Below are 27094 nucleotides of genomic sequence, written 5' to 3'. Positions count from 1 at the left end.
GGAGTTTGTTTAACAGTTTTGTGTTAGCTGGTTATATGTCAGTCACCCCCCCCTTGTGTGTCATATGATTTAGCTAAGCTAGTATTTAAGTTCCCTCCTGTCATTTCAGGAAGTCAGTTTGTCTTATGTTTGTTTGATGTTTTGTTAGTTGTTATTTTGAGTTTAGTTTATTGAGTTGACCTCTTTTATTGGTCTGCCTGTTTAAGTTTTTGGTTTTGTTAATTATCTTTCATATTTATATCATATTCATATCTTCCATATCCTAAAAAGTTTTTAGGCTCAAGTCTGTCAAAAGAATCAATGCAAATTAAAATATTTTTTCCAGGAGTGAGTGTTCATATCCTGAACCACGAAAGAACACAGTTTTATATAAATGAAAACATTTTTTTCAGTATTTTAGGCAATGTCTTTATTTGCTTTTTTCATGAGTGTTAGACAAGAAGAACTGCAGGTAGAAAATGGTGCATTTGTACATTTTCACGTATTTTAAATGGCACACACTGCTCATCATCAGTACCCAGAAACTAAAGGTTCATTTTTTTTTTATCACTGAACATTTCATTAACAAAATCTTCTGCAGTTGGTTATCATTTTCTCTGACATGAGCCTTGCACATATAAACTTAATTTCCTCTTTTATTTCAGACTTCCATCCATTTGTTTGAACCACATAGTTTTTAAGAATCACTCCAACTGCACTGTAGTGTGCATGACTTCTTTTTTCCTTTTGCATTTGCATTTGCAGGCCTCAGTGTGAAGATTATGCAGACCTTTGGAACTGGAAGGTACTTTTACAACTGTATAATATTACATAATTGCAGCACATGATTTTTACACTACGACAAGAAAAGGAGACTCCCAATTTATCTCCTCTTTCCCTGCAGGCCAGCAGGAAATGAATACACAGAAATAAAAAATAAACAGATTTTCTGTGATTCACAGACCTGTTTTCTTTCCTCTTTAATCCATGTTAAATAATTTTGTTGTTAAAATTGTTGTTATGTTAATTAAGTCTATTAATACATTACATATCAGGATTCTGTGGTAAGCTGAACCACAACTCCCTCAGAAAAACTGTGCTTTTGTTCAGCATCTCAGTAGCAGCTTCCAGGGTCGTAACGATCTTGCCTTTAGAAAAAAGCACGACTATTATTACAGTTCCTGTGAATGTGAGCATCAGCGGAGAACACAAGCCAAATTTACTGGTGTTGTCTGGTATTTCTCTGGTTCTGAACGGTTGAGAAACCCGCTCCCACTGAGTGAAGATAGCTTGTCTGGCACCAGACCAATTTCCAGGCCCACTAAGACGATATTGATAAGGTGTGCAGGGACCAAAGAAGACCTTTGCCCAGAGCACAGGGTCTCTCAGAAAAAGCCTCAGGAGTTTTGGTCGAACACCTACCTGTGAATAAAAATCTGTTATGAAGGATTTGTCTATGATTAATGTTGAAAATTTTATTTATAGCTAAAGTGAACTCACTTCCCCAGCCATAAAATCCAGATATGGGATGTAATCAACCTGTAGAACAGCCTGCCGTGGACAGGGATAGCTGAGAAAGAAATATTTGCTTGTGTCATTAACAGGACTTAGTGGGAATAAGTAATCGACCAGGGCCATTTAATAACTTTCAGAAATGATGTCTACCTTTGCATGTTTCTCCTCCTCTCAGATTCAATGACATCCAGCATTTTCTCTTTGGTTGGAAGACGACTCTGACCTTAAAGATATGATGTTTCAGCTACTATTTCCCCAAACCCAGTGTAAGCTTATGTGTTTGTTTGAAGAGTTTACCTAAAAAGACCTTAACAGCCCAGCGAGCCTGCATTTCCACTGTAGGCATGAGTGGACCTTTTACTTGGAAAAGTCCCATGACGGCCAGTGTGGGAGGTTGCAGGGATGGAGGAAACGCTCTCCTAAAACATGAAAGATAAAACTTTGTGGTGGTACTTTAAGAATTTTAATATGATAGCACTGTAAAAGTTGCCTGCAGCACCAACCCCCAAAAAACGTATCATGTATGATTCAAACTTTAATCTCTAGACTTTACATTTGAGAGGATACCCATGCAAGTCAGTGATCCACTCTGTCCACCATAAACTTACTTGTACAGTGTCACCTCTTCATATGGTCCCTCTGACAGAGTTGATGGTAGGAATGGGAACTTTGCAATGTAACCTGTGCAAAATACCACGGCGTCAATGTTCTTCTCCACCGTGCCATCTTCAAATACAACTCTAGAGTCCTTGAACCCTTCCAGATTGTTCTTCATGACTATTGCCCCCTGAAGGATTCGGCCTGGGAGATCGTCATTGATCATAAGGTTTCTCTCCATAAGTCTGTGAAAGAAGTAAAGTAGTGAAGTCTCTGTTGCTACAAATGCTGTTGTCTAATTGTCAGCTCATGCCATGCTGGTACTGATGAAATTATGAGTAAAACTCGAGAAAGACTTATGTCAGACAAGAAAAAATATAGAAATAATTCTGATTAATTTTCGTCTTTATTAGGTAGGAATTACAATTGTAAGTGTCTTTCAGGTTTGAGGGGATTGTGCTGTCTTTTTTAAAGTTTCGTGAAGTTGTGACGACTATTTCAAAAGCACGTACATTACCTGTGTTTGGGTTTTAGACCATACAATATGTGGTCATATTTATTGTTCAGTGCTCTCTCTGCTGCCCAGTTGACCAAAGTCTTGGGGAGCAATTGGAAGAGGACGTTGTTGATCCGTTTGATTACTGCAATGTCGAGAGGAACGCCATTGGTGGACATCCTGCCCAGCACCCAGGCCCCTTGACGTGTACTGAGAAAGGTCTGTCGATACAAAAGCGGTACAGTCGACATTTGATCATCTCTCTCAGTCCCGTACCTCCGTGACAAACCAAACGTTTGCATTTCACCTTCTCGGCCGATCTGCTAATCTCCACAGCAATATCACCTCCAGAATTGCCAGTGCCGACCACCACCACCCTTTTTCCTGTGAAGGCATTTGCATCTTTATATTCCCAGCTGTGAAGACACCTGCCAGAAAAGGTTTCATGCCCTGGAGGAATACAGATTTTGCTACAGTCACAAGGAAAACATTTTTTCCAAGAATGTCATAATTTAAATACTATTATTCTAAGATGTCCATTTATTTACCTTGAAAGTCAGACAATGGTAATGTTGGATGGGTGTAGTGACCTGAGCACACCAGAATGGCATCAAAGATGTGCCTCTCTTCCTGTCCGTTCTTGTTTATGGTCACTACTTCCCATTGGCCGGATAGAGAGAAATCCGGCCTTTGCAAAACACTCCTCACTGTGGTCTGAGGTGTGCATGCCCACATTCACAGAAAAATATACATTAATATCAACAACACTGCTTTCATAGAATACTTGAGCTGATGAGATGCCATCTACCTGAAAGTTAATGTATCTAAGCAGGTCAAAGTGTTCAGCATAGAGCCTGAAGTACTGCAGAAGCTGTGAGTTATGCATGAAGTTGGGATAGTCAGATGGCATTGGAAAATCACTGAAGCACATCATTTCTTTGGAGGTATTGACCACCAAGGACCGGTAGATGCTGGTTCGATCTGGCTCAGGTGTCTCCTGTTGACACACATGAAAACAAGAGCAAAGCAGGTAAAAACATCTCTCTGCAACCATTCTACACTTTAATGCAGTGTTTATAATGATTGTTGTGGACAAGCTAAACCCTTTCTCCATATACAGTAATAACAGGATTCAACAACAGTAAGAACAATCATCAAACTTTGCAATGTGGTTGTGCCCCCACTTACTCTAAAATTCCACATGCCGCCAATGTCATCACTGCTTTCAAAGCAGACAGGCTCGAGCCCCTCATCCACACAGATCTTGATACAGGCCAAACCAGAACAGCCTGCTCCAACTACTGCCACACGTCGAACCATTACTGAACACTTGGGTATGGAAAGACACTGTGAGTCAGACATGTTTCATGCACAAACATGAGACTGCATGCACATTTTTATGTTTCTTCTTCTGTCTTCCATAATCAACTACCTCAAAAGTAGTAACATTGTAAGCTATGTGCACAAAAATAGGTACCGGTAAGTTTGAAAGACATGTCAGTTGTTCTCACCTTCTTCAGTTATATGCTTGTCGGTCCTGTTTAGCCGGTGTTGGGCGTTAAACGGTGTGTAAGCTCCCATGACCTGAACTCTTGTTGTGCAATCAGTTAAACAATATGCCAGAGGAGGGACTTTAACCCTTCTCTTCAAATATTCTATAAATGAGTGCTGGAATGAGTAAAAGAGGTGCTTCTTATTAGAACCCACATGATGGGAAGACTCAGTTTCTCAGATCTGTACATCTTTGCATTGTTGCATCTGGGTCATATGTGATGTAGTGTGTGTCCTTTATTGCGGTTTTTATCCAAATCTTTTGTAATAGTGTGACATCTTTCAATTTGAGGATCTTTGAAGATCCTTCTGTAGGCTTCAATGGCTCTGTTCTGAATGGCTTGATTCTTGGGCTTGCCTATCGATGTGTTTGCTGCTGATTGGCTCCTCCATGACATCCTGCTGTTTAAAGGTTCGGGTTTCTATATTACTCTCCTGACAGCAACTTGGCCCAGACCTCCAAACCCTGCTATACTCTTTCTGTTATAGAGGAGAAGTCTCTTTAGGCCCAGTGTTTGTTAGTGTGGTTTGTATTAAGTGTTCTATCATGTAAATACATAAATTTGTTATCATATATAAAGGCTGAACTGCTTCTTTCCTTCTTTTTTTTTTTTCACTGTTTTCTCTTGATTTACATATTATAGGAAGTAAGATTCAGGAGTCTAGTTTGTTGTACTTAGGAATCAGGTATCACTGGGGTTTGTACCACAAAGAAGGTTTGTACTTTAGTCACTAAGACTGAAGTGGAGATGCTATCTTAATAAAGTCTATTCTAATACCAGACTAAAAGGAAAGCTGGCCAAAAAGCAAACTGTATAAGTTACCGAATGTTACAGGAAAAATGATTCTATGTTTCTTTACCTTCTTTTAAATGTGCAAGCATGCCCTTTTGTCTATGGTTAGATTAGTTTAGAATTATCTTTTTAGACTTTCTCAGCAAAGACATACTGTTTTGGGACATATTGTTTTAGATTGTTTTATCTCTCACAGCTTTCTCCCAGCTCTCTGCTGACGAGACTAGCGCCACATATGGAGTTGTTTATTTTATCTGTTTTGTATTTTCTTATCCTGTTCTCACTGTCTTTCCTATAAAAAGTGCCCAGCCTCTGTACACGTTGTGAGTTGTTCTGAACAGCTTACCCGTGTGCACGTTAAAGCATAAAAAGTGATCTTGTCTCATTGTGTCTTTATTTCTCCTGGGTCTTTTACAGAGTTTTCCCCCAACATTTCTTGGTCCTTCGAGCCGGATCGCCTCCATCGTGTCCCATCTCCGTGACCAGTCCACGTTGTTCGTCTGTCGACAGCTCACACACCAGGTGTGTGATAAAAGTCCAAGAGCGTTTAAATTCGGGTCTTGGCCAACGTCTTAGAAAGCGACCCACGGTGGTGGGACCCGATCGAGGTGGACCAGACCCGGCGACACTGACCAGGTAGATACAGACACACTGACACAATCTTGCGTAAAAGCGCATTTTGAATTCAGGGAATTTAAAATAGCGGAAGTAGCTCGTCGACTGGTAGCTCTGGGAGCTCGTCGACTGGTAGCGTAGCTCGTCGACTGGTAGCTCTGGGAGCTCGTCGACTGGTAGCTTTGGAGCTCTGGGTAGCTCCCCCAGCTGGGTCTAGACTGGGTCTAGGGAGTAAGTAGCTCTGGGAGCTCCCCTTATCATAAGGGTTCTGGTCGCGCGCGTGTCGAAGCTGTGAATGTGAATGTGTGTGTGTGTGTGTATTGTTTTAATTAATGGAGCAAGCTGAATTTTCACGGTCCAATAAGAGACTGAGCTGCTCCTACTGTGTTTTTCTTTTACTGCTATTCACTGACGTGCTGGTGAGTTGAGAGAACGGTCGAGTTCCGTCTCGTAAAGTTCACACCGCTTTTGGAAATAGTCCGAAAGTAGAAGGGCGTGTGAGCAACCACTCTCGTCTCTAATACCAGCGAAGGTGATAGCAGCTGTATTGTGTATATATTACTTAAACAAAAATAAGTAAATACATAAATAAGATGGGTAATCAAGCAAGTGAAATTAAAACTCACTCCTGCTTACGAGCAGTGGTGAGAAAAGAAAAGTCCAGACGCCGGACAAAAACAGTGTCTGTAAACTGAGAGATTTAAGAAAACAAAATATAAACAATCAGAAGAACAGAACTCAACTGCCAGTTTAGTAAAACCAGAAGATGAGACACTGTGCAGTTCCCACAATCCTTTTAGTAAACCATCACTCACTCCTGCAGCCGCATCTGCAGCAACACCCATATCAGGAAGAACATAATAATCCCTTATTAAGTGAAAACTAGAGATCACAGTAGTTTTGTAGTAGTTTAAAAGGGTTGAAAACAGACCCCACTGAGTAGATATAAATATAAAAAGTACGAAATAAAGATGAACAAAGGGAAAGTTACAGTAGAAATTATCTTTAGAGTATTTGAAATTAATAATAGCAAGGATAACAACCTGTAAAGTGATATTAACAATGAAACACAGTTGGCATGATGACCATGCCCACAATGTATAAAATGAATATAAAGCAAATAATTCACACGAAAATATTTTAATAAAATATAAGGTTTTCATCCTTTTATTTGTTGTAGTTTTCATTTTAAATATAAGGTTTTCATCCTTTTATTTTTTGAAGTTTTCATTTTAAATATAAGGTTTTCATCCTTTTATTTTTTGTAGTTTTCGTTTTAAATATAAGGTTTTTATCCTTTATTTTTTGTAGTTTAGTTTTATTATTTTTTCTTGTTTATTCCACTTGTTATTTCATTTACTATGATTTTCATTTACTATGATTTTCATTTACTATGATTTTCTTTGTTCTTTTTATTATTTTATTTTGTTTTATTCTTTAGACCAAATGATTTCCATTTCTGCTATGCTGACATTTTGAAAATTAAAAAATTGCTTAAGATACTTAATAAATAACCTTCACAGACAATTGTTGTATACATTTAAAATAAGTTAAAACAGGAGGGAATGCTACAGGAAAAATGATTCTATGTTTCTTTACCTTCTTTTAAATGTGCAAGCATGCCCTTTTGTCTATGGTTAGATTAGTTTAGAATTATCTTTTTAGACTTTCTCAGCAAAGACATACTGTTTTGGGACATATTGTTTTAGATTGTTTTATCTCTCACAGCTTTCTCCCAGCTCTCTGCTGACGAGACTAGCGCCACATATGGAGTTGTTTATTTTATCTGTTTTGTATTTTCTTATCCTGTTCTCACTGTCTTTCCTATAAAAAGTGCCCAGCCTCTGTACACGTTGTGAGTTGTTCTGAACAGCTTACCCGTGTGCACGTTAAAGCATAAAAAGTGATCTTGTCTCATTGTGTCTTTATTTCTCCTGGGTCTTTTACAGAGTTTTCCCCCAACACCGGACTTATTCAGTATTCAGTAATTCATGGGAGAATCAGATAATAATTGGATAATAATTGTTGTGTTAGTCATTCTTAGTAATTGTTTAGATTTGTGTATGGCCCCCTTTCAAAATAAGCTTCAACCACAACATGACTGGATGAAGAGTGACTGGAAAGCAGACATTAATGATTAACTAATTCCAGTATACAGTGTATTACAGAAGTCCACTCTAGACATAACAAAAGAATGCATATTCATTTCCATAATCATTGCCAGATGTGCTTCTTTTTTTAAAGATTTTAATCTTGAGATTCACCTGAGCTGGGACAAACTGCTCTTGACCACAGCGCTGATTTGCTTTTCACATTTTAAATTTGTGTGAAAGATTACACCAAGATTTTTAACCGGTGCTTTAATAAAACGAGTTAAAGTGCAGGTAATCTTTTAACTCTCATTTAATAGTGGAGGACCAAACAATATGGCCTGTGTTTTGGAAAACAACCAGGACATAAAATGACAAGTAAGAATTTATTTATATTTGTTACTGATCCTGTAAAGACAGGAAAGACAAAGACTCTAGATCTTCTTGCTATCTTGCTAATGGTATTGTTATTTCCTGGAGAATTAATGGGGCACTCAGTGATTCGGAAGAAGGACAGAGAAGTTCACAGCATGCTTTGGGTGTTTCTCTGAACTAATGTTAGTTTGGCTGAATTCCCTGTAATTTATTTCTTATTTCATTAAAACATTGTTGATGATGTTGCCACCCTCTTGCCCCTAAACATTCCTTTTAAGGACACCAAAAACATCAGCCTGTTGAATTATCTGATGATATAATCCAAAGGCAGTGTTGGGAAGGTTACTTTTAAAATGTATTCCACTACAGATTCCGTTACGTTACTCAATGAGAGTAACGTATTCTGAATACTTTGGATTACTTAATATATTATCATGCTTTTTACAACTGCATGAATGTACTGTTGCTGTGTGATTTATTACTATTACTGAAGGTCCGCGGCTCCGAACTGTAGTAAAGGGACCTCTGGCTAATACGTTGGTTCCGTGTCGGGCTCGTAGCTGAAAAATAAAGACAGAGAGAGGCGTTGAAAGGCTGCTCCAACGGAACTTGTTGTTTCGGAGGAAAACACGAACACAGTGTAGGGGAGACCGGGGATAGTTGTAACGTGGGTCAGTTGTAACACTTCCAATTTCTCCAATCAGGGCTAAGTTTCAAATGATGTGACTCATCCTGTGCATGCCCAATTCAGTTCTGCTATCACATGTGAAAAATCAGGACATTTTGTCAAAACACAGACAATTTAACATGAAAAAAAGTCATTTGTATGGCAAAAAGTAAGTTTTTCTACTTTATTTCAATTTCTAATAGCATTATCTGCTTTGCAGTTAAACTCATCAAACTTAAATTATGTTATTTGTATGTCTATGGGGATATATTCTGTGTAGGTCTTTAGTGCTAATGTTTTAGCCGTTGGCTGTAATGTTAGCTAGTTCATGGCTATAGGAGTCTGGGTCAGTTGTAACAATAATACAGATGTTACAACTTACCACACTATTACTTTAACTTATATTAAACAAGTTGGGGCAACGACATCAGCAGAGAGAGGTTCACTGGTCGCATTTGTATATGCGGTTAATGCCATTGGCAACACAATTCCTCCACTGTTTGTGTTCCCACACATACATTATGCAGACCACTGTGTCAGAGATGGACCAGTAGGAAGTACTGGTAGTGGAAATAAATCAGGATGGGTGCAAGAAACAGATTTCCTCATCTTTCTGAAGCACTCTGCAAACCACACCAAGGTAAGCCATGAAAAAAAGTAATGGAATTGCGATGCTGGTGAACAACTACATTTTTTCAGCTTCATTGTTATGTTCAAAATTGGTGCAAGAGTTGTAGGTTATAATGCCCACTGAGCCAATGAGGCCAAACTCAAGGAAGACCAACCAAAATTAATGAAATATTCAGTTGCAGAAAATTCCATAATTTGTCTTTTTTGAGGGGTTGAAATATGTTCAAAAGCTAGATTTCTGCATTCTGTCACACACACACACATAACTACATAAATGGATGTAAGTGAATTCATCTGTTGAATAAACAAAGATTACATGTTAATATTTTGTTAGTACCCTTATTTCATTGTGTTACATTTCACCCCAGGATATGTTACAACTAACCCAGACTATGGGGTTAATTGTAACATTTCACTCTTTGTGTTTGAGGCCATACCATGCAATGGGTAATTGTGCTGCAGAGAAAATATCTGCACTATTTAATAGCAGAGACATGTAAATACTTTGCATTACATTTTGAATCCACTACCTTAAAAGAGCTTCAATTTACAGACAGAAATGTCAAAAATGTTACAACTATCCCCGGTCTCCCCTACAGCAGAGTCTTAATAGCTTACTTACAACTGGGCTCGTCAGGCACTCTTCTTGGCTGCAGTGGTTATTATTGTTTCTGCTCGGTGACAGCTCGTACTTTTCCACTCACATTTTTCTCCCTCCTCGCGCTCACAGACACATAATGGGTATGGCAGTCCATTCTCCCGGCAGCACGGACTACACTGCCATAATATGGGGCGCCGTTTGTAAAGTGAACCATGCTGAAATTAACGGCAACATTTTTCCACATTTAGCTCAAACCTTACAAAAACATGTTTTTTCGAGTAATTTTTTACAACATTTAGTAAAATATTTTTAACTTTTCATCAAATGTTAAATATTAAATCTAAATGTTAAATATTAAATCTAAACATTATATTTAAATGCTAAATGTTAAATCTAAATGTTACAGAAAACTAAATATTTAGGCTAACATGCAAATTTATTGTACGGATCAACGGAAATACCAAAATAAAAGCTTCCCGAAAACCTCCGGTGCAAAATTGTGTCTGCTCTCCCCCTCACTTCTCCTCGCCATGTGCTGCTTCACTTCTTGCCTACGACCATGTCCAGCAAAATCGCTGGACATGTGCTGCAGTGATTGTGAAGTGGAGACTGCAGCTGCTAAGAGTGCACTACTGCTGAACCTTTGGATGGCCGACAAAATGGATCTTCCGATGTTTTCAGCTAAATTGCCGGACGTGCTTTCTCGTGGTCTGTGCCGGGTTATGGCTGAATTCCAGTGGAATGAAGGTCCCGCCATAATAGTCGTTCCAGCCATGTGTTCCAGCCCTAAACCTAACCTTAACCATAACCTCATTCCTAACCTTAACTAGCAGTTAAATTACGTAAAATAGTGTTTTCCAAAGCGATTTTTAGAAAATGATCGAACATGTGTAGATTGAGTCCAAACGGTTCTCATGTGCTCTCCTGTTTTCGATGCCATCATTTAGGAACGTGTTGTGTACCCGAAAGCATAAAATGTTGACAATTTGTCACCTAGCGAAAATTATTACGCTCAGGGAGTGAGACCGTGTCTGACCACTACCGGCACACTTTTGCACCGGAGGTTTTCGGAAAGCTTTTATTTTGGTATTTCCGCTGATCCGTGCAATAAATTTGCATGTTAGCCTAAACATTTAGATTTAACATTTAGATTTAAATATAATATTTAGATTTAGCATTTAGATTTAATATAATATATAGAATTAAAATTTAGATTTAGATTTAAATATAATATTTAGATTTAACATTTAACATTTAGATATAAATATAATATTTAGATTTAACATTTAGATTGAATATTTAACATTTAAAATTCTGTTTTAAATATGAAAAGTTACAAATATTTTACTAAATGTTGTAAAAAAAGGACTTGTTTTGAGCTAAATGTGGAAAAATGTTGCCGTTAATTTCAGCATGTTTCACTTTACAAACGGTGCCCCATACCATTAGGCTACATTTTTTAAGCCTATTAGCTTAGCACAACAACAACAACAACAACAACAACAACAAAAGCGCTCGCAGAGAGAGCGCGTCACCATGGCAACCGTAACGCTGCTGCCTGGAACAACAGAACATAGCTGTCAAACAAAACCCAAACAGGCAAAAAAACAAAACAAAAAACCCAAACCGGCCTGACCCGCCACAATATGAAACAGGAAAATAATAAAGTAATCCATTTATTTCAACAAAGTAACTGTATTCTAAATACCACCTTTTTAAACGGTAACTGTAACGGAATACAGTTACTCATACTTTTTATTTTAAATACGTAACGGCGGTACATGTATTCTGTTACTCCCCAACACTGTCCAAAGGTGTAAACAGTTGAAACAATTACAAAAACCATAATCACTTACAGAGTTATTAACAAAATCATCATCCTTGTAAAACTATACCCAGATTACAGTTTGATATTGCACCTGCAGATGTTTGTGTTTGTCCCTGCAACAGTCATGACTGCGCTGTAGAACAACGCCTCCAGTGGGCAGAATGTAAAAGACATGTCTTCGTATCAATGAAGATATGTCTTTCTGATTCTGACAGTGTAATAAATAAACTTATCATTGGTCTTTTATTTTTTTTTAACTACTTTCTCTAGCAGAAAACAACATTCATGGACAGGGACTTCTAAAATATTTTCCAAACTATATCTTTTAGATAACTAACAGAAAATGTAATAAAGGTCATCAATATTAGTTAAATATTAGTTAAAAGTATTTTTGCCTTCTCTCAGTCAAACAGCTCTGAGGTAGTTTAATGACAAAATTACAATGATTTGACCACATCTTTTATATGGTAAATGGTAAGTATTTGTATAGCGCTTTACTAGTCCCTAGGGACCCCAAAGCGCTTTACACATCCAGTCATTCACCCATTCATCCACCCATTCACACACTGGTGATGGCAAGCTACATTGTAGCCACAGCCACCCTGGGGCACACTGACAGAGGCGAGGCTGCCGGACACTGGCACCGCCAGGCCCTCTGACCACCACCAGTAGGCAACGGGTGAAGTGTCTTGCCCAAGGACACAGTGACTGTCCAAGCCGGGGCTCAAACCGGAAGCCTCCCAATTACAAGGCGAACTCCCAACTCTTGAGCTACGCCCATCGCGATATTTGTATAGCGCCTTACTAGTCCCTATTGACCCCAAAGCGCTTTACACATTCAGTCATCCACCCATTCACACACACATTCACACACTGGTGATGGCAAGCTACATTGTAGCCACAGCCACCCTGGGACGCACTGACAGAAGTTTATCTTATTTCATTGTCTCACATACACCAAGTGTGTCGATGACCCCTTGACCTTGTATTTGATAAGAAGTTAAGTGAACAGATTCACAGAGACTGATATTGTTAAACCTCATACAACAGGCCAAGAGACATCAAAAACAGAACGTATAAATTAATAAATAAAACAAACAATTCGGAGCACATACTGAATATTTATAAATTATTCAGTACAGCTTTTAAAGTCTTTAATAATGTAATATACTGCTGACAGAAAACATGATAATCTGCTGTAATATCTTACAGTGTATAACCTCTTAGCATATCAAAGAAATAAGTAATCATAGGATCCTAATTATATGTTACCCTAGAAATGGTTACAGTACTTAAATGAGTCAGTATATGACATTAACAGATCTTCTTACGATGGTATTTTATGCAACATGTCAAAATCCAAGTCAAGCCTCTGTCATTGTTTTCAGTGTGGTGTTACTAACTATGGGAATTAGTGACTGGTATTGTCTCTTAATAGCTTCACTGTTATTTCTCAAATTATTTTGAAACCCTAAGTATCAAAGGAGGTGCAAGATGAGATACTGGTGCTGGGTTTCTCATTCAATCAGACTGATTGTGGACGCAGCTTGGACACGAGGGTGGAGATGGTGGTTGGGTTGCGGTGGATGTAGTAGATTGCAGCTCCTCCAGCCATGAATGTCAAGCTAAGCTTGATCAGGAAACCTGTCGTTGAACTCTGTTGTGCATTCAGCTGGAGGAGACATATGAAAAGATTATAAGAATGCATCTTTGATTGGCTGACTGGTGCATACAGCAAAACTCAGAGTATGCAAAATAAACGCTTTTTTCAGACCTGTCTAGTTTTTAGAGGTTGGTACATGCGGTCATACTGAGTGAAGATTGCCTTGCGTGCCCCCTCCCATTTTCCTGGTCCCATCAACCGGTACTGGTAGGCTGTAACAGGCCCCCACAGAACTTTCTTAAATAGAGGGAAGTCTGTGAGGAAGAGCCAGAGGAGATTTGGTTGCACTCCAATGTCCTTTGCTAAGTCGTCCATGTGCTCAACAAAGTCCACCTGCAGAGGTGTTAACTTTGACACAACGTAGCTGTAAAGAGGATAAGTCAAAAAACAAATAAGTTAACCAATAGAATATTAGACCCACACACCTAGTTTTAAACAAGGAAGGGTTGAAAGGTTTAAATGATTTCTTCACTTTTTTGGTAAATGATTTGCAAAAAATATTCTTATTATTACTAAATCTAAGAGGGGAAAATTAGTTTTTAAATACTTTTTTGCAATCTTCTTGGTGTCATTCTCAACAGCTTTGATCATGGCCTGGTTTGAGGGCAGTTTCTTATGTCCTGAAGAGCAAAAGAGAGAAAGCAAGAGTAAAGATAGTGACTGTGTTGATATGTAGATGTTGATGTAATGATAAGGTTTACCAGCAGGGGGCACTGTATTTAAGAAAGCTCATGAATGCCTCCAGGGGTAGCACATAAAAGAAGACTAGTCTGTGGCGTGGCATAAGGATGTTAATAAAATGTTTTGGAGCGGTAGCTCGCAAAGCATAAGTGCATGCTGTGTTATTTTTAACAAGCGCTATGAAGACAACAAATGGTACCAGGAGTAAAAGCGAGACTGTGGAAGCGATAGCAGTTCAAAGTTCTGTTTGAGATGGAAATTTGAAGCCACCAGAAGCAATGTCATTTTGGTGTAAAGGAAATAACATTTTTGGGAGACAAATTCTCTGCTGGAGGTCTTGAGCCAGATGAAAGAAAAATAAAAGCCATTGCAACCATACCACACCCAACAGATAAGAGAGGTGTGCTCAGAGTGATGGGAATGATCAACTTTGTTGGAAAATTCATACCTAACTTGTCAGTGAGAACATCAGCACTAAGGGAGTTACTTCGTGATTCCATGGAATTTAAATGGACAGCGAGGCATGAACAAGAATGGAATGATTTAAAGACCACACTGACAACGTGCCCAGTGCTTGCATATTATGATCCAACTAAGAGTCTGAAAATCTCAACAGATGCCTCAAAGAATGGGCTTGGAGCTGTTTTACCTCAAGCTGAAGAGGGGAGCTGGAAACCAATTGTTTATGCTTCTAGATCCATGACTAAGGCTGAAACCAAATATGCTCAGATTGAGAAAGAATGTCTTGGGCTGGCATATAGACTTGATATTTTTCACTGTTATGTTTATGGTCTTCCTACCTTTACAGTTGAGACAGATCATTGTCCTCTTGTGTCAGTCATTAAGAAAAATCTGAATGAGATGTCGCCGAGGATTCAGCGTCTCATGATGAAACTGCAGAGGTATAGTTTTGACTTGATATACACACCAGGCAAGTATTTAGCTTTAGCAGATGCACTGTCACGAGCATCACAGGTGTGTCAAGCAAGCTCCACTGAGAAAGAAGTAGATGATCATGTTAATATGATAGTGGAGTCTCTGCCAGTGTCTGACGCAAAGATAAAACAAGTATGTGAGGAGACAGCTGCAGAGAGGGAGCTGCAAACAGTGATGGAAAATATCCAAGGAGACTGACCCAAAGGGTCCTGTTCAAAGTATTATCATGTTAGATCAGAGCTTAGCGTGGTAAATGGACTGCTGTTGAGAGGCAATAGGATCGTGATACCACATAGTCTGAGACAGGTGATACTTCAAAGAATACATGAGGGACACCTGGGAATAGAAAAGTGTAAAAGGACGGCTAGAGATACTGTGTACTAGCCTGGTATTAATAAAGACATTGAGAACATGATCGGAAAGTGTGAAACATGTAAGAAGTTTCAGAGCAGACAGGCAAGAGAACCCATGATGATTCCTGAACGTCCTACAGCACCGTGGAGGAAAGTAGGAACAGATTTATTTCATTTTAATGGGAAAGACTATCTGTTGGTTATAGATTATTACTCTAACTTTCCTGAGATTGCTCTACTTACAAGTACAACTGCTAATAATGTGATCACACATGTGAAGTCCATCTTTGCCAGGCATGGAATACCAGAAACTGTCATTAGTGACAATGGTCCTTGCTATAATTGCAAAGAATGGCAGAATTTCGCAAGAGAATGTGGCTTTAAACATGTCACATCAAGTCCTCAACATCCACAGGGACAAGGGACAAGGGAACAAGAGCACTTGGATTGCTTGCAAAGGATGATGTAGTGAGAATCCAAGATCAGAATGCATGGAACAGGAAAGCCATTGTTCTTCAGGAAGCAGGTCCAAGATTATATGATGTAAGAACTGAAGAAGGTCATGTGCTCAGAAGGAACCGTCGCAACTTACTGAAGACTAAAGAGACATTAAGGGAGGAACAATGTGGTGAGGAAGATGAAAATGCTTATGTGTCACATGCAGAGACGGTGTCTGATTTGAAACTACTAGATGGTCATGAGACTGTGAAGAAAAGTGAAGTTGTTTCAGAACCTGTATTGAGGAGGTCATGAATGCCTCCAGGGAGAGCGCATAAAAGAAGACTGGTCTGTGGTGTGGTATAAGGATGTTAATAAAATGTTTGGAGCGGTAGCTCGCAATCATAAGTGGATGCTGTGTTATTTTTAACAAGCGCTACGAAGACAACACAGTGACCAGCGACAATCATTAGTAAAATGCAATGTATTTGATATTTAACTGTAAAAGATTTTATTTCACCTCAGTTTTAAAATTTTCTTTTATTGGAAATTCCTCACCTTTGAAGACACGAGTGACAAAACGGGCCTGCATTTCAGCTTGAGGCATGATGGCTCCGTCAGAATGGATAAAACCCACAATAGCTAGGGTAGGCTGCTCTAGGATTGGAGGAAAAACATGTTTGTACAGTCCAATACGGTGCCCAGACTTGTATATGGCATTTTTTGGCAAGTAGGGGAAATCGTAGTTATATCCTGTGGCAAACACAATCAGGTCCACCTGTAATAAAGAGGACAAGAAAGAAGAGCTGAAATTGTTTTTAATGACATTAAGAACTGGAATATTTAAAGCACATCAGATAATTTGGTTCTCTGACATTTTCTGCAGTACTGCCATCATCAAACACCACAGTGGAACCACGGATCTCTTTTATGTTTGGTTTGACGATGACCGACCCAGACAAAATCCGGAAGGGCAGATCGTCATTGATCACTGGGATCTGGCTGAAGAGCCTGATGAGGTGAGGGCAGCAGAGGAAAGACAGACATGTAAAATTCATATATAATAATATATTCTGATAACTACGTGGTAAACTACATGGTAAATGCCCTGCATTTATATAGCGCTTTACTAGTCCCTAAGGACCCCAAAGCGCTTTACACATCCAGTCATTCACCTATTCATACACACATTCACCCACTGGTGATGGCAAGCTACATTGTAGCTACAGCCACCCTGGGGCGCACTGACAGAGGCGAGGCTGCCGGACACTGGCGCCACCGGGCCCTCTGACCACCACCAGTAGGCAACGGGTGAAGTATCTTGCCCAAGGACACAACGACCGAGACTGTCCAAGCCGGGTCTCGAACCGGCAGCCTTCCGATTACGAGGCAAACTCCCAACTCTTGAGCCACGATTGCCCACATGCCCAATAGACAAATTATGATTTAAATAGTGTTCACTTCCTAGCAGATACACAGTCTATGGACAATTTTGGTATGGTGAACAGTTTAGCAAACAAGATGAGACAATCAGCTTATATGTGATAGATTGCATCCAGCGAAACCGTGGCGTTAGGGAAGAATTTACATATCCCACCTGTGTTTGGGTTTGAGGCCATACATGGCGTGATCATACATGGAGTTGAGCTTTTTCTCACCAAGCCAGTTGAGAAATCTCATTGGCAACAGCCTGAACATGATATGGACAAAGCGTGTGTTGAACCTGTCCACTGGAAGACCATTGTCAGAAACCTGACGAATGACCCAAGCACCACTACGAGTGCTCAGATACATCTGTAAGACAAGACACAGAAAGAAAGAAGTAACACTAACGTGAAATTGTCTTATCTCACGGGATGAAGGGCATCCTTGTACTCTTTATTTTAGGAGGTAAAGCTTGAGGAATGAGGATGCAAAAGGCACATCAAATTGGCACACTATCAGACAAAAAAAGGGACACTAAAATGTTAGGAAGAAAGCTGAGCACTTAGAGAGCACTACCAACCTGCTCTGCAACTCTGCTGCCCTCCACCGCGATGTCACCTCCTGAGTTGCCGATGCCGATGACCACAACTCTCTTCCCATGCATGTCTTCAGGCCCCTTGTAGTCCCAGCTATGGGAGTATTTTCCTTCAAATGTCTCAATTCCTTTCAGACAACAGAGTGGAATTTTTATACAGTCATGTTTTAACATTTATCATGTGGTGGTACAGATATTCACTCACCTGGGAAGTCTTTGAGTGGCAGGTTAGGATAGTTGAAGTGACCAGTGCAGCAGATAATGGCATCAAAAATGTGGTTCTCCTCGTATCCATCTCTAGTCTCAGTCACCACATCCCACTGACCAGTGCGAGAAAAGTCCGGTCTCTGTTTCACACTCTTGACTTTGGTCTAAGATACAATAAATATAATAGCAGGTCAGTTTATACATATAAATATTAATATAGGGTATAATAAAATTGATCGCTCTTCTTTCTATCTTGCTACCTGGAAGCGAATGTATTGCAGTAGTTTAAAGTGGTCTGCATACATTCTGAAGTAGTTCAAGATTTTAGAGTGGTGCATGTAGTTGGGGTAGTCTGCAGGGATTGGGTAGTCACTGTAGCACATCATCTCCTTCCACACATTGATAGTAAGGGAACGATAGATACTAGCTCTGTTTGGTTCTGACACTTCCTGCAGAGAAGACGTTCCAGACAACAGATGTTAAGAAATAATAGTTTAAAATTGTACATTAAATTTTATATGAAAAATAGTCACAGTCAGTAGTGAATCTTTCTCTAGACTAAAGTCTTGCCTTGAATTTCCACAGTCCGCCCATGTCATCACTGCTTTCAAAGCAGGTTGGCTCCATGCCCTCATCCAGACAAGCCTTTACGCTGGTCAGACCACAGGGTCCTGCCCCGATCACTGCTACTTTGTGAACCATGATGGATCTGCAACAGGAGAAAAATATTTATCAAAGGAGAAAAAAGGGAAAATTAAAGTTAAACAAGACACCGTATAGTACGATATCGTACAGGAAGAGACAAAGTTGCAGTGAAACTCAATACCGAAAGCTTTTGTAAAGAAAAAGGGAAACCTTATTGGTTGTTTCCATTGCAACATGTATTGCATTGCTTATACAGTTGCACATTTACTTGCCGTAATATTCATGTAACTCTACACATTTAAAATTTTACGAAAGTCAGATAACTCCTGTTACAGATAGATTACACAGATAATGAAGCCGTACGTCTTAGAGCATATCTTACAGTCTGTAACCGATTGCATTTAAAAGTCATATTACCATAAACACGAGCCCTGTGTCAGCCTTACCTCTTCTGTATAGAGCGAGATGAAATGAGTGATCCTGTCCTCCAGTTTAAATACTCAGTCAGATTTTAACAAACACGCAAACATGAAAGGCTGATGATTGATCAGCTCAAAAGTCCCAAAACAAGTCAATAAGTTAAGAAATACTCTTAAGAAGATCGTTTCTGCATTGCTTTTATGACGCTATTTAGAACCATTAAGAATGTAAAGAAGAATGCAAAACTGTGTGCCGTGTAAATGGAATACCTTGATTAAAATATAACTTAAAATATAGGTCCTGAAAACGAGGGGGATAAATGTCAGGAAAGATATTACGAGAGAGTTCTTGTTGATCAATAAGTTCAATAAGTGTCTTTAAAAAATAGTTTGAAAAGCAAAAACAGTAGTTTGACCTTACCTGCTCTTTGTACACTTAAAATATATCTTACATGAAAATAACACTTACGTAAAAGTTCAGGCAAGAATCAATCTGAATATTGATCTAATTTGCACAGGCAGTCTATAAACCACATAAAATGTCTTTTCATCATGTTTGTTTTCATGTTGAAGAAAGGCGAAAATCTAAACATATGAAGAGTGAGACACAGGCACTCCAAACACTCTACGTGACCAGGGGCTTCTGCACATTTTTATAAAGTATTTGCTTTGAAACACAAATGTCAGCATTTCCTTATCAGACCAATCGATTTTTGTGTTTGGAGGCATTGATAGGTTTGACTCAGTATCTATGCTTTGGCTTCTCTCTTTCTTTTGTAAGTAAACATGCTGCAGATTCGAACCCTTGAGAAGCAGATTACCAACCTTATGTTCTTTTTTATCTTTAGCTCTCTGAAATTTGGCAAACAGACTTTGCAGTATTCAAATGCCCCCAATGTTTCAGTCCTTGGCTATTTTGTGGTGTTTGAGTTTTGAGTGTTTTTTCCCTAGTATCTGTAGTTTTTTCCCTAGTATCTGGATTCCTGTTTTGATTCATCTAGTTTTTCCAGCAGTTTTGTGTTATTTCTTTTGATATAATTGAATCTGTTTCTGTTTTCCTTGATGGATATTTAAGTGATGAGTCTGATTTTAAGATTGTGTGTTCTGGTTTATGTCTTGATTTTTATTGTTTGCAGTGATTTCAGCTCCCTCTTGTCTTTCTGTTAATGCCTGATTACCTGCCTCTATGTCCAGTGAAAGTCTAGTCTCCATGTTTTGGTTAGTTCCTGAGTATCTTGCATTACTTTTACTTGCTCCTTTGGAATTATTTGGATTATTCTCACTTGTGTCTCATTCATGTATAAATCATCTACCCCTGCAAATGATACAACCATCTCAGCCTCCACCATTGGCCACATGACCAGTCTCCACAAGGAATTTATCTATGTTGCCAAACTCCTGTCTGGCTTGGCACTCTCCACAGGTCCCATTTGTCTTACCCTATCCTAAATCCTTGGGACCTGCCCGCTTGAGATCTCTGTTTTCTGTGTTCCCACGCTCGCACACAGTTTCCAGATATAATTAATTTTCTTCTTTTTTTCTTCCTTTTTCCTCCCAAACTAAATCCAGCTTCTGCTTGTTTTGTCAGTTAGCTTCCAGTTCAAATCATTTTAATTTTATTTCATTTATATAGAGCCAGCTAACAACAGTTGCCTCATTTCTGGCGAGAACTCACTTCTTTCTGTATTCTTTGCCAAGAAAGGCAGAAGGCTTCTTTCAGATTCCAACCCCCATGACACTCTTGACCCACCCTTTGTGGAATCTGAGAGTAAAAAGCTTGGGTCTCATGTTACACCCCTGAATGATCCCAAATGTAACAAGCGGGTGTTTCCTCACTGAAAACTTTTACTCAAATGATATATCTCAAATATATAAACAATTTAGAATTAACTAGATTAATGGGTTTACACTCGTACATTACAGCTCTATCACAGGCTGTATTTAACCCATTGCTGGGAGTTTGCTCACACATTGCAAAACTTTCTAACTAATATACATATTCTTTTCATACTTGGAATAGTATTAACATGCACCTTTTTTCCCCTCCATAACTCATTTTAGTAACACTCAACACTGTAAGCATACCTGCAAGGGAGAAATAACCACAAAAGTGACAAGCTGGTGCTTCCTCACTGAGAACTTTTACTCGAATGAGGATTTCCCCCAGCTAAATGGGTGGAGACAAAAGCAATCAATCTCAAGTGACCCGATTCAGACCACTTCGTAGATCACAGATAACACTTAATATTTAACAGTAAGGGAGGAAATAAACAAAGTTTACTTTAAAAATAATTCTCAAACGTATCTTATAAAACATGTCCTATACCTGTGTAACCTCCTTAGATAAATCACAGAATATTAATACTGTTTTTATTAAAAAATGTGTTAAAATTTGTTGTTATTTTATCTTCTTGCACGCTTCCCAACAAAATAGATGCTGTCTCGACATTAAACAATTGCAAAATCTTCTCACAAATGTTTCTACTTTCTCTCGCTCTCTTTTTTTTTTACTAGTCTCTCATGAAATTGACACTGAAGCTCTTGTTCTGCCAGCTTGCACACGAACAAAGGTCAGGGGTCACAGTTTAAAGACACAGACCACAATCCATAATTGGTAACAGAGTACCACATAAACAGTCTATGGGTATTCTTTGGAAAGTCCACGAGTTATTAAGAGCAATTAACTATGCAGACAGCATTTTCAGTGCCCATGGCAATGGTGTTTGTGAACAGTCTATGAATTATTCATGGCAACAGTCTGCACACAGACTTGCATGAGTCCATACATGAAGGAGGGCTGAAAGTATGGCTGCAGGGGTAGCAGCCATGGGACGAGAAATGGAGCGTGACACACAGGTAACAACACGGATACTGGCTGGACACTGTAAAAGGAAGGAATGCTGCCCTTATCATAGGTCATGCATCTTGCTGGGTGCCTCTCTTGCTCTCTGTGGCAGGTGCCTTTTCAGGTTCAGCCACTGCATTTGAGGATAGGGATGCATGCGGTAGGTTCCCATCAGGCAAGTTTTAAGCATGTAAGTTTATGTCCAGATTTTCACTAGGCTCACTGAACTCGAAAACTACGAAAACTGGCTTTTCTAATTTTCCTCCTGCTGGTGTGCAGTTATGTACAATATCCATCTCTGATTGACCAAGAAGGCCGTTTCTTTCCATTGACAGGGTGGAAGCTTGGAGTGCTTATTAATGTAGCTCATACTCATCTCCACTGTCTTCCTCAGATTCCTGAATTTGCGTTTCAGGCCGGTGCCTCCTTTCCTGTTTTCTTTGGTCCCTTCTGGGGGGCTCCAGTTGTGTCAACAGGCGATTGATCACAGGGCATTAAGAAGTTTCTGTGCAGGCCTTTGGAGCGTCCTTTTCCCCTTTCTGGTTTCACTTCATAGATTGGCAGGTCAGAACCCACTGGGCTCACTACTATGTGAACTATGTTCTCCCAGGAACAGATTGGCTGGTCTTCCCCTGGGTGTCAGATTCTTAATCAAGACATGTTCACCGGGTTGCAGCACTGAACTTCTTTTGTGTTATAGTACTTCTTACTCCTTTCAGCAGCCTTTTGAGCATTTTGTTTGGCAATGCCATAGACTTCCTCTATACCTTCCTTCCATTTCTCTACATACTCATGTTGATCATTGAACGCTGACTTAGAGTGCAGCCCAAAAACATATCAATTGGAAGTCTGGGTGATCTCCCATGGAGAATATAGAATGGTAAATAACAGGTCACATCACAATTGTTTATAGTTGTAGTCATACACCAGCTTGTTTAGGGGCTCCTTCCAGTTTGATTTCTGTGTGAGTCAGTGTCTTAAGCTTTTGCACCAGTGTCCCGTTCATCCTTTCCACCTGACCATTCCCCATTGGCTGATAGAATGTTGTCTGAGACCCAGCCACTCCACTTAATTTCTTTAACTGGCCAAACAGCTGATTTCATTATAACCCCTTTTCAGTCCATTTTAAATCTGATAAGCAAGGTGGGAAAATGTCAATGTATCTTTCTGGCCTGGTTCATCGAACTGACCTGAGATTTTCAAATCTTTGTGCCAGGATTGGCTAAGCTGCTGTGGCTGGGCAGTCACGGAGAGCTGTGTGCTAACTTGTAGACAAGCAAAGACTGTGAGTGGTTCTGAGGCTTATAAGCACCATTGACAGGGATAAATGGTTCCACTTCCGTTTCTTTAGATTCCATTATAGTTCTCTGCTCCTCTACTTCCCTATGAGTCCCTACTCTTTCCACATTTTCCCCATTTTGAATTCCACCGCCAGACTGCATGTGCTGGACATCTGAGGAATAATCCAAGAGGTGCTTCCAAAACTGATTTTAGGTTTCCCCACAGGCTGAATCTCCCTTCCTTTTTTTCTCTGCTCATGCTCTACTTACCAGATTCAAATTGAATACATTTATTAGAATTAATATTTGGACTGAAATAAAAAATTGCATTCCCCTACTGATAATACTTTATTATTACATGAATATAGCACAAGGTTCAATTAGCTTTAAACAAAAATATCTGGTGGAACTTCCTCCAAAGAGCTACTTTTTACTTTCTTACTCTGAGTACATTTCATAACCTGTACTTTTTCACTTGAGTAAAGAATTTGAATTTGTTTTTGAACTTTTACTAGAGTACTTTACAACACTAGTATCTGCACTTCTGCTTAAGCACAGAATGTCTGTACTTTTTTCACCCTCACTTAGGGCTATGAGCTCTGGGTAATGACCAAAAGAGGAGACCAGGAAATGCTGGAGAAATTTTATATCCCAGCTGGCCGGGGAATATCTCGGTATCCCCGTGGGGAAACTGGAGGAAGTGGCTTCTCTACTTAGACTCCTGCCCCTGCAACCCTAATCTCTATAAGCAGCAGAAAATGAATGGGTAGATGGCCTGGGGGGAAAAAAAGAAGCCTCCTGTGAAAGTTAGGGTAGCTAAAAAGCAATATAAAAATGTAAATAGCCTAACACATCTAAAAATATCTCATTCCACCTCAGACACCATCGACTTAAATAATAGCTTACCTACAAAACCCACAAGCCAATCGAGCCACAGAAACATTTAACTAGATAGACTTTGATCTAAATTCCCTCAGCTTTTCCATGTTTTTGGATACACCATCAGGTTAGGAAGCATATATATATATATATATATATATATATATATATATATATATATATATATATATATATATATATATATATATATATATATATATGTATGTATGTATGTATGTATGTATGTATGTATGTATGTATATATATATATATATATATATGTATGTATATATATATGTATGTATATATGTATATATATATATATATATATATATATATATATATATATATATATATATATATATATATATAACAATAGTCATTTCTCCATCACCTAATATTGGTTCATTCTACTTATACAGTAAAATTATCTGTTGAAATAATCACACTTTTTCAGACTGATATATCTAACATGCAGCAACTCACTACTGCAATGTTTTGCCAAAAAGACAAGAAGTGAATCCCCCTTGATTGTTTCCATGCTTTAAGAAGTGCACAGTGTTAGCTGTTTACATTTGTCACATGCTGCACTATGACATGTAAATATGGTGGTCATGAGAAACTGCTATATAATGTTTTATTTAGAAATACAATAGTTTTGCCACTAGTTAAGTGTGAGCATACTGCTATTGAGTGGAAAATGGGGGTTAGCTCCAAGTGGAATACAAATAAATCATTATTTAGTTTAAAAAAAACAAACTTCATGTGTCATTTAGGTGCTTTACAGTACAAATAGCAGAACAAACTGTTCCCAGCATTTTGCTGATTACACAGTAAGCACTAATGGGTTTAGCTTCATTTATATTTCTGGATTCCCAGGATACTGCACAGCACAGCAACCCTTAGTCCCCACTTCTGTCATAAAACTTTGTCAGTTCCTAGAACTTGAATGAAGGCCAAAGGTGATTTTGCTGTAATAGCACTGAAACTTTGGAATGACCCTTTGGATGTAGTTTGCTCAGCTAATTTGCTCTGCAGTCATATTTTTGCAGCCTGTTGATACTTTGCTTTTACAAGCTTGCTTTGGATGTCAAACCTATTCTGTACTTTTCACTTTCATCTCTGCAGTTATGCATTTTACAGATTATTTCTTTATCGCAACCGTGCACAGCACAGAAATGCAAGAATGAAAATGCAAATATTCTTTTTTGGGTAGTCACTTTGTATAATTTTTCAGCCTCGACTGTCATGCAATTATTTTTTATGTGCACATGTGGGAATCAGCCCCTGAAAATGCAGAAAATTCAGGGATTAGAAATGATAAATTTACTTGTGCTATCCCAAAAAATGTGTGTGCATGTGTGTCAGAGTGTGTAGGGAAACAAAACTGAAGGACGCCAGGTTTCTTTCTTACCTTGATCCTGGTATGTTTGTTGGCTCTGTGTCTGGAAAGAGGAAAGAGAATCATCAGAGCACCGACTTTTATAGCCCCACTGAGACAGCGACCAATGACAGGCTTCCCCCTCCCCAACATAGGGATGAAAAGACCAAATGTTCTTCTAAGATCGATTAGAAAGGACGTGGTATGCGTCATGTATATAGATGCATTTTATTTGAATATTGAAGAAAAAAAAAGAATTTAAGTTGTTTTTTCTTTCAAAGAAACATACAGAAAAAATAGTAATAATATATTCCTGTAGCATGTACTGGAAATGGGGGCGGTCTTAGCTCGGATGATTTAATAAAGCAGTTCTCACCTCATGGGTGTAATTGGCAGCCAACCCAGAGTCCTTTGTAGCTGTGGACAGGCATAAGCTCATTAGGGAAGTAAAGCTAATCGGACTGTTAATTTAGCATGTTGTTAGATGACTTTTATAAAAAGGTAACAAAAACTGGATCTAGTTGTAAAACAAATATTCTTTGCTTTACAGTAGGTGGTGTGTTTGAGCAGAGGCTAATAAACAACTGTAAGAGATGCTCTTTGTAGTGCGTGAATGTGTGCGCATGCCGCAAAATAGGTAAATGATTGATAGCCAGCTGCCTCCCTGACTGTGTGCCCAGCCTGGACATAGATCACAGATGGCTTGCAAACTCATTGTGTAATTATGAATGGCTACTAGAAGCCATAAATCAGTTAAAATTGGGGTCAAGAGGTTCATGGGTTCAAAAAATGCCCCCAGTGCCCACTTTGTTGCTTCTCTGAGTTGGGTGTAAAAAAAAAAAACAACAACCAAAAAAATGTACATTTGAGTTGCAGAATAGTGACGAAAAAAAAAGAAGAATAAGCCGCATATCAGAAAATCAAAGAGAGCATACAAGGTAGTGGAGAGATAATACAGAGGGAAAAAGGACAGAAAAGTAACACTGACAGAGAGAAACAGACTTTGCCCAGCCTGATGGAAATTTCCACTCTGGCAGTGAAACGAAATCTAATGTTCAGATTAAGTTAAGCATAATGCAAAACAACAAAACAAGGTCCACTCGTTAGATTGTAGTTGTTAACGGAGACATTCCACCAATACTATACGTATAAATAAATGAAACAATAATTAATCTTAAGCAATAAAAGCTTTGAATTCTGGGACAGTCTGGAACACACTTCTGTGTTCTTCATGTTAAAATCTTTTCTTTATGGTTTTCAGGTTTAGTCAGGAGGGTAGTAACAAACTGAAATGCAAAGCAAACCTGCTTTTATTATTGTTTTTTGGCTAAAAAAATATTTCAATAGATACAGTGTGCTTTTTTCTGTATGTACGAACATGCTGGGGAGTGTGAATAATTGGCTTGATTTCCATCTGTACAGTTTTGTTTGGCTAAAAAAGGTTCAGTGTGTTGAAATGCATGGAAAGGTATCAAATGACGGCAAAGGGGGTTGAACGGGTTTATAAACCCCCCCCCCCCCCCTTTTTTTTTTTAAAGAAACATTTTCCTTTACAGGATCAGTCACTGTCTGGTCTAACTGGTATTTTGGCCTGCAGTAGTTCCCAAGT

At 38.9% G+C, this 27094-nt stretch overlaps 2 protein-coding genes across 8 annotated transcripts; both read right to left on the bottom strand.

Annotated features, from left to right (window-relative positions):
• Positions 1 to 392: 392 nt before the first annotated feature.
• LOC101470625 (flavin-containing monooxygenase 5) lies at positions 393 to 10087 on the bottom strand. Of its 4 annotated transcripts, XM_023155428.3 has the most exons (12): positions 9932 to 10087; positions 8495 to 8572; positions 3776 to 3916; positions 3396 to 3584; positions 3136 to 3301; positions 2895 to 3037; positions 2609 to 2808; positions 2103 to 2336; positions 1792 to 1913; positions 1645 to 1717; positions 1480 to 1549; positions 393 to 1401 (listed from the first exon to the last, which is right to left on the bottom strand). In XM_023155428.3, exons 3-12 carry the CDS (start codon positions 3905 to 3907, stop codon positions 1024 to 1026), a joined length of 1707 nt encoding a protein of 568 aa, XP_023011196.2. In that variant the 5' UTR covers positions 3908 to 3916; positions 8495 to 8572; positions 9932 to 10087; the 3' UTR covers positions 393 to 1023. The 4 variants fall into 4 exon arrangements, with proteins under 4 accessions (XP_023011196.2, XP_012776174.2, XP_004557283.2 ...); XM_012920720.4 differs by lacking the exons at positions 8495 to 8572; positions 9932 to 10087 and adding an exon at positions 4099 to 6668 and having other exon boundaries at positions 2895 to 2971; XM_004557226.5 differs by lacking the exons at positions 8495 to 8572; positions 9932 to 10087 and adding an exon at positions 4099 to 6270.
• A 2752-nt stretch (positions 10088 to 12839) lies between these two features.
• LOC101470927 (flavin-containing monooxygenase 5) lies at positions 12840 to 25549 on the bottom strand. Of its 4 annotated transcripts, none has more exons than XM_004557227.3 (11): positions 25519 to 25549; positions 18607 to 18745; positions 18297 to 18485; positions 18035 to 18200; positions 17815 to 17957; positions 17407 to 17603; positions 16685 to 16820; positions 16368 to 16587; positions 13949 to 14021; positions 13513 to 13765; positions 12840 to 13410 (listed from the first exon to the last, which is right to left on the bottom strand). In XM_004557227.3, exons 2-11 carry the CDS (start codon positions 18736 to 18738, stop codon positions 13264 to 13266), a joined length of 1656 nt encoding a protein of 551 aa, XP_004557284.2. In that variant the 5' UTR covers positions 18739 to 18745; positions 25519 to 25549; the 3' UTR covers positions 12840 to 13263. The 4 variants fall into 4 exon arrangements, with proteins under 4 accessions (XP_004557284.2, XP_004557285.2, XP_076736459.1 ...); XM_004557228.2 differs by lacking the exon at positions 25519 to 25549 and adding an exon at positions 21186 to 21275; XM_076880344.1 differs by lacking the exon at positions 25519 to 25549 and adding an exon at positions 19926 to 19990.
• Between the last annotated feature and the right edge of the window lie 1545 nt (positions 25550 to 27094).

The sequence above is a fragment of the Maylandia zebra genome, linkage group LG23, assembly GCF_041146795.1.
Source record: "Maylandia zebra isolate NMK-2024a linkage group LG23, Mzebra_GT3a, whole genome shotgun sequence".
Classification (NCBI taxonomy): Eukaryota; Metazoa; Chordata; class Actinopteri; order Cichliformes; family Cichlidae; genus Maylandia; species Maylandia zebra.
Note: the sequence above shows the minus strand (reverse complement) of the source record. Positions and strands in the feature narration are given on the sequence as shown.

What these genes read in the sequence shown, in the direction of transcription:
- LOC101470625 (XM_023155428.3), bottom strand. Translation starts at nt 3,907, where the DNA reads ATGGTTCGACGTGTGGCAGTAGTTGGAGCAGGCTGTTCTGGTTTGGCC. An exon ending in TTAGATACATTAACTTTCAG is followed by an intron (nt 3,302 to 3,395) that starts GTAGATGGCATC and finishes TGCACACCTCAG; the next exon opens with ACCACAGTGAGGAGTGTTTT. An exon ending in GGCTGTTAAGGTCTTTTTAG is followed by an intron (nt 1,718 to 1,791) that starts GTAAACTCTTCA and finishes CATATCTTTAAG; the next exon opens with GTCAGAGTCGTCTTCCAACC.
- LOC101470927 (XM_004557227.3), bottom strand. Translation starts at nt 18,738, where the DNA reads ATGGTTCACAAAGTAGCAGTGATCGGGGCAGGACCCTGTGGTCTGACC. An exon ending in GGCCTCAAACCCAAACACAG is followed by an intron (nt 16,821 to 17,406) that starts GTGGGATATGTA and finishes TCACCTCATCAG; the next exon opens with GCTCTTCAGCCAGATCCCAG. An exon ending in ACCAAGAAGATTGCAAAAAA is followed by an intron (nt 13,766 to 13,948) that starts GTATTTAAAAAC and finishes TCCTCTTTACAG; the next exon opens with CTACGTTGTGTCAAAGTTAA.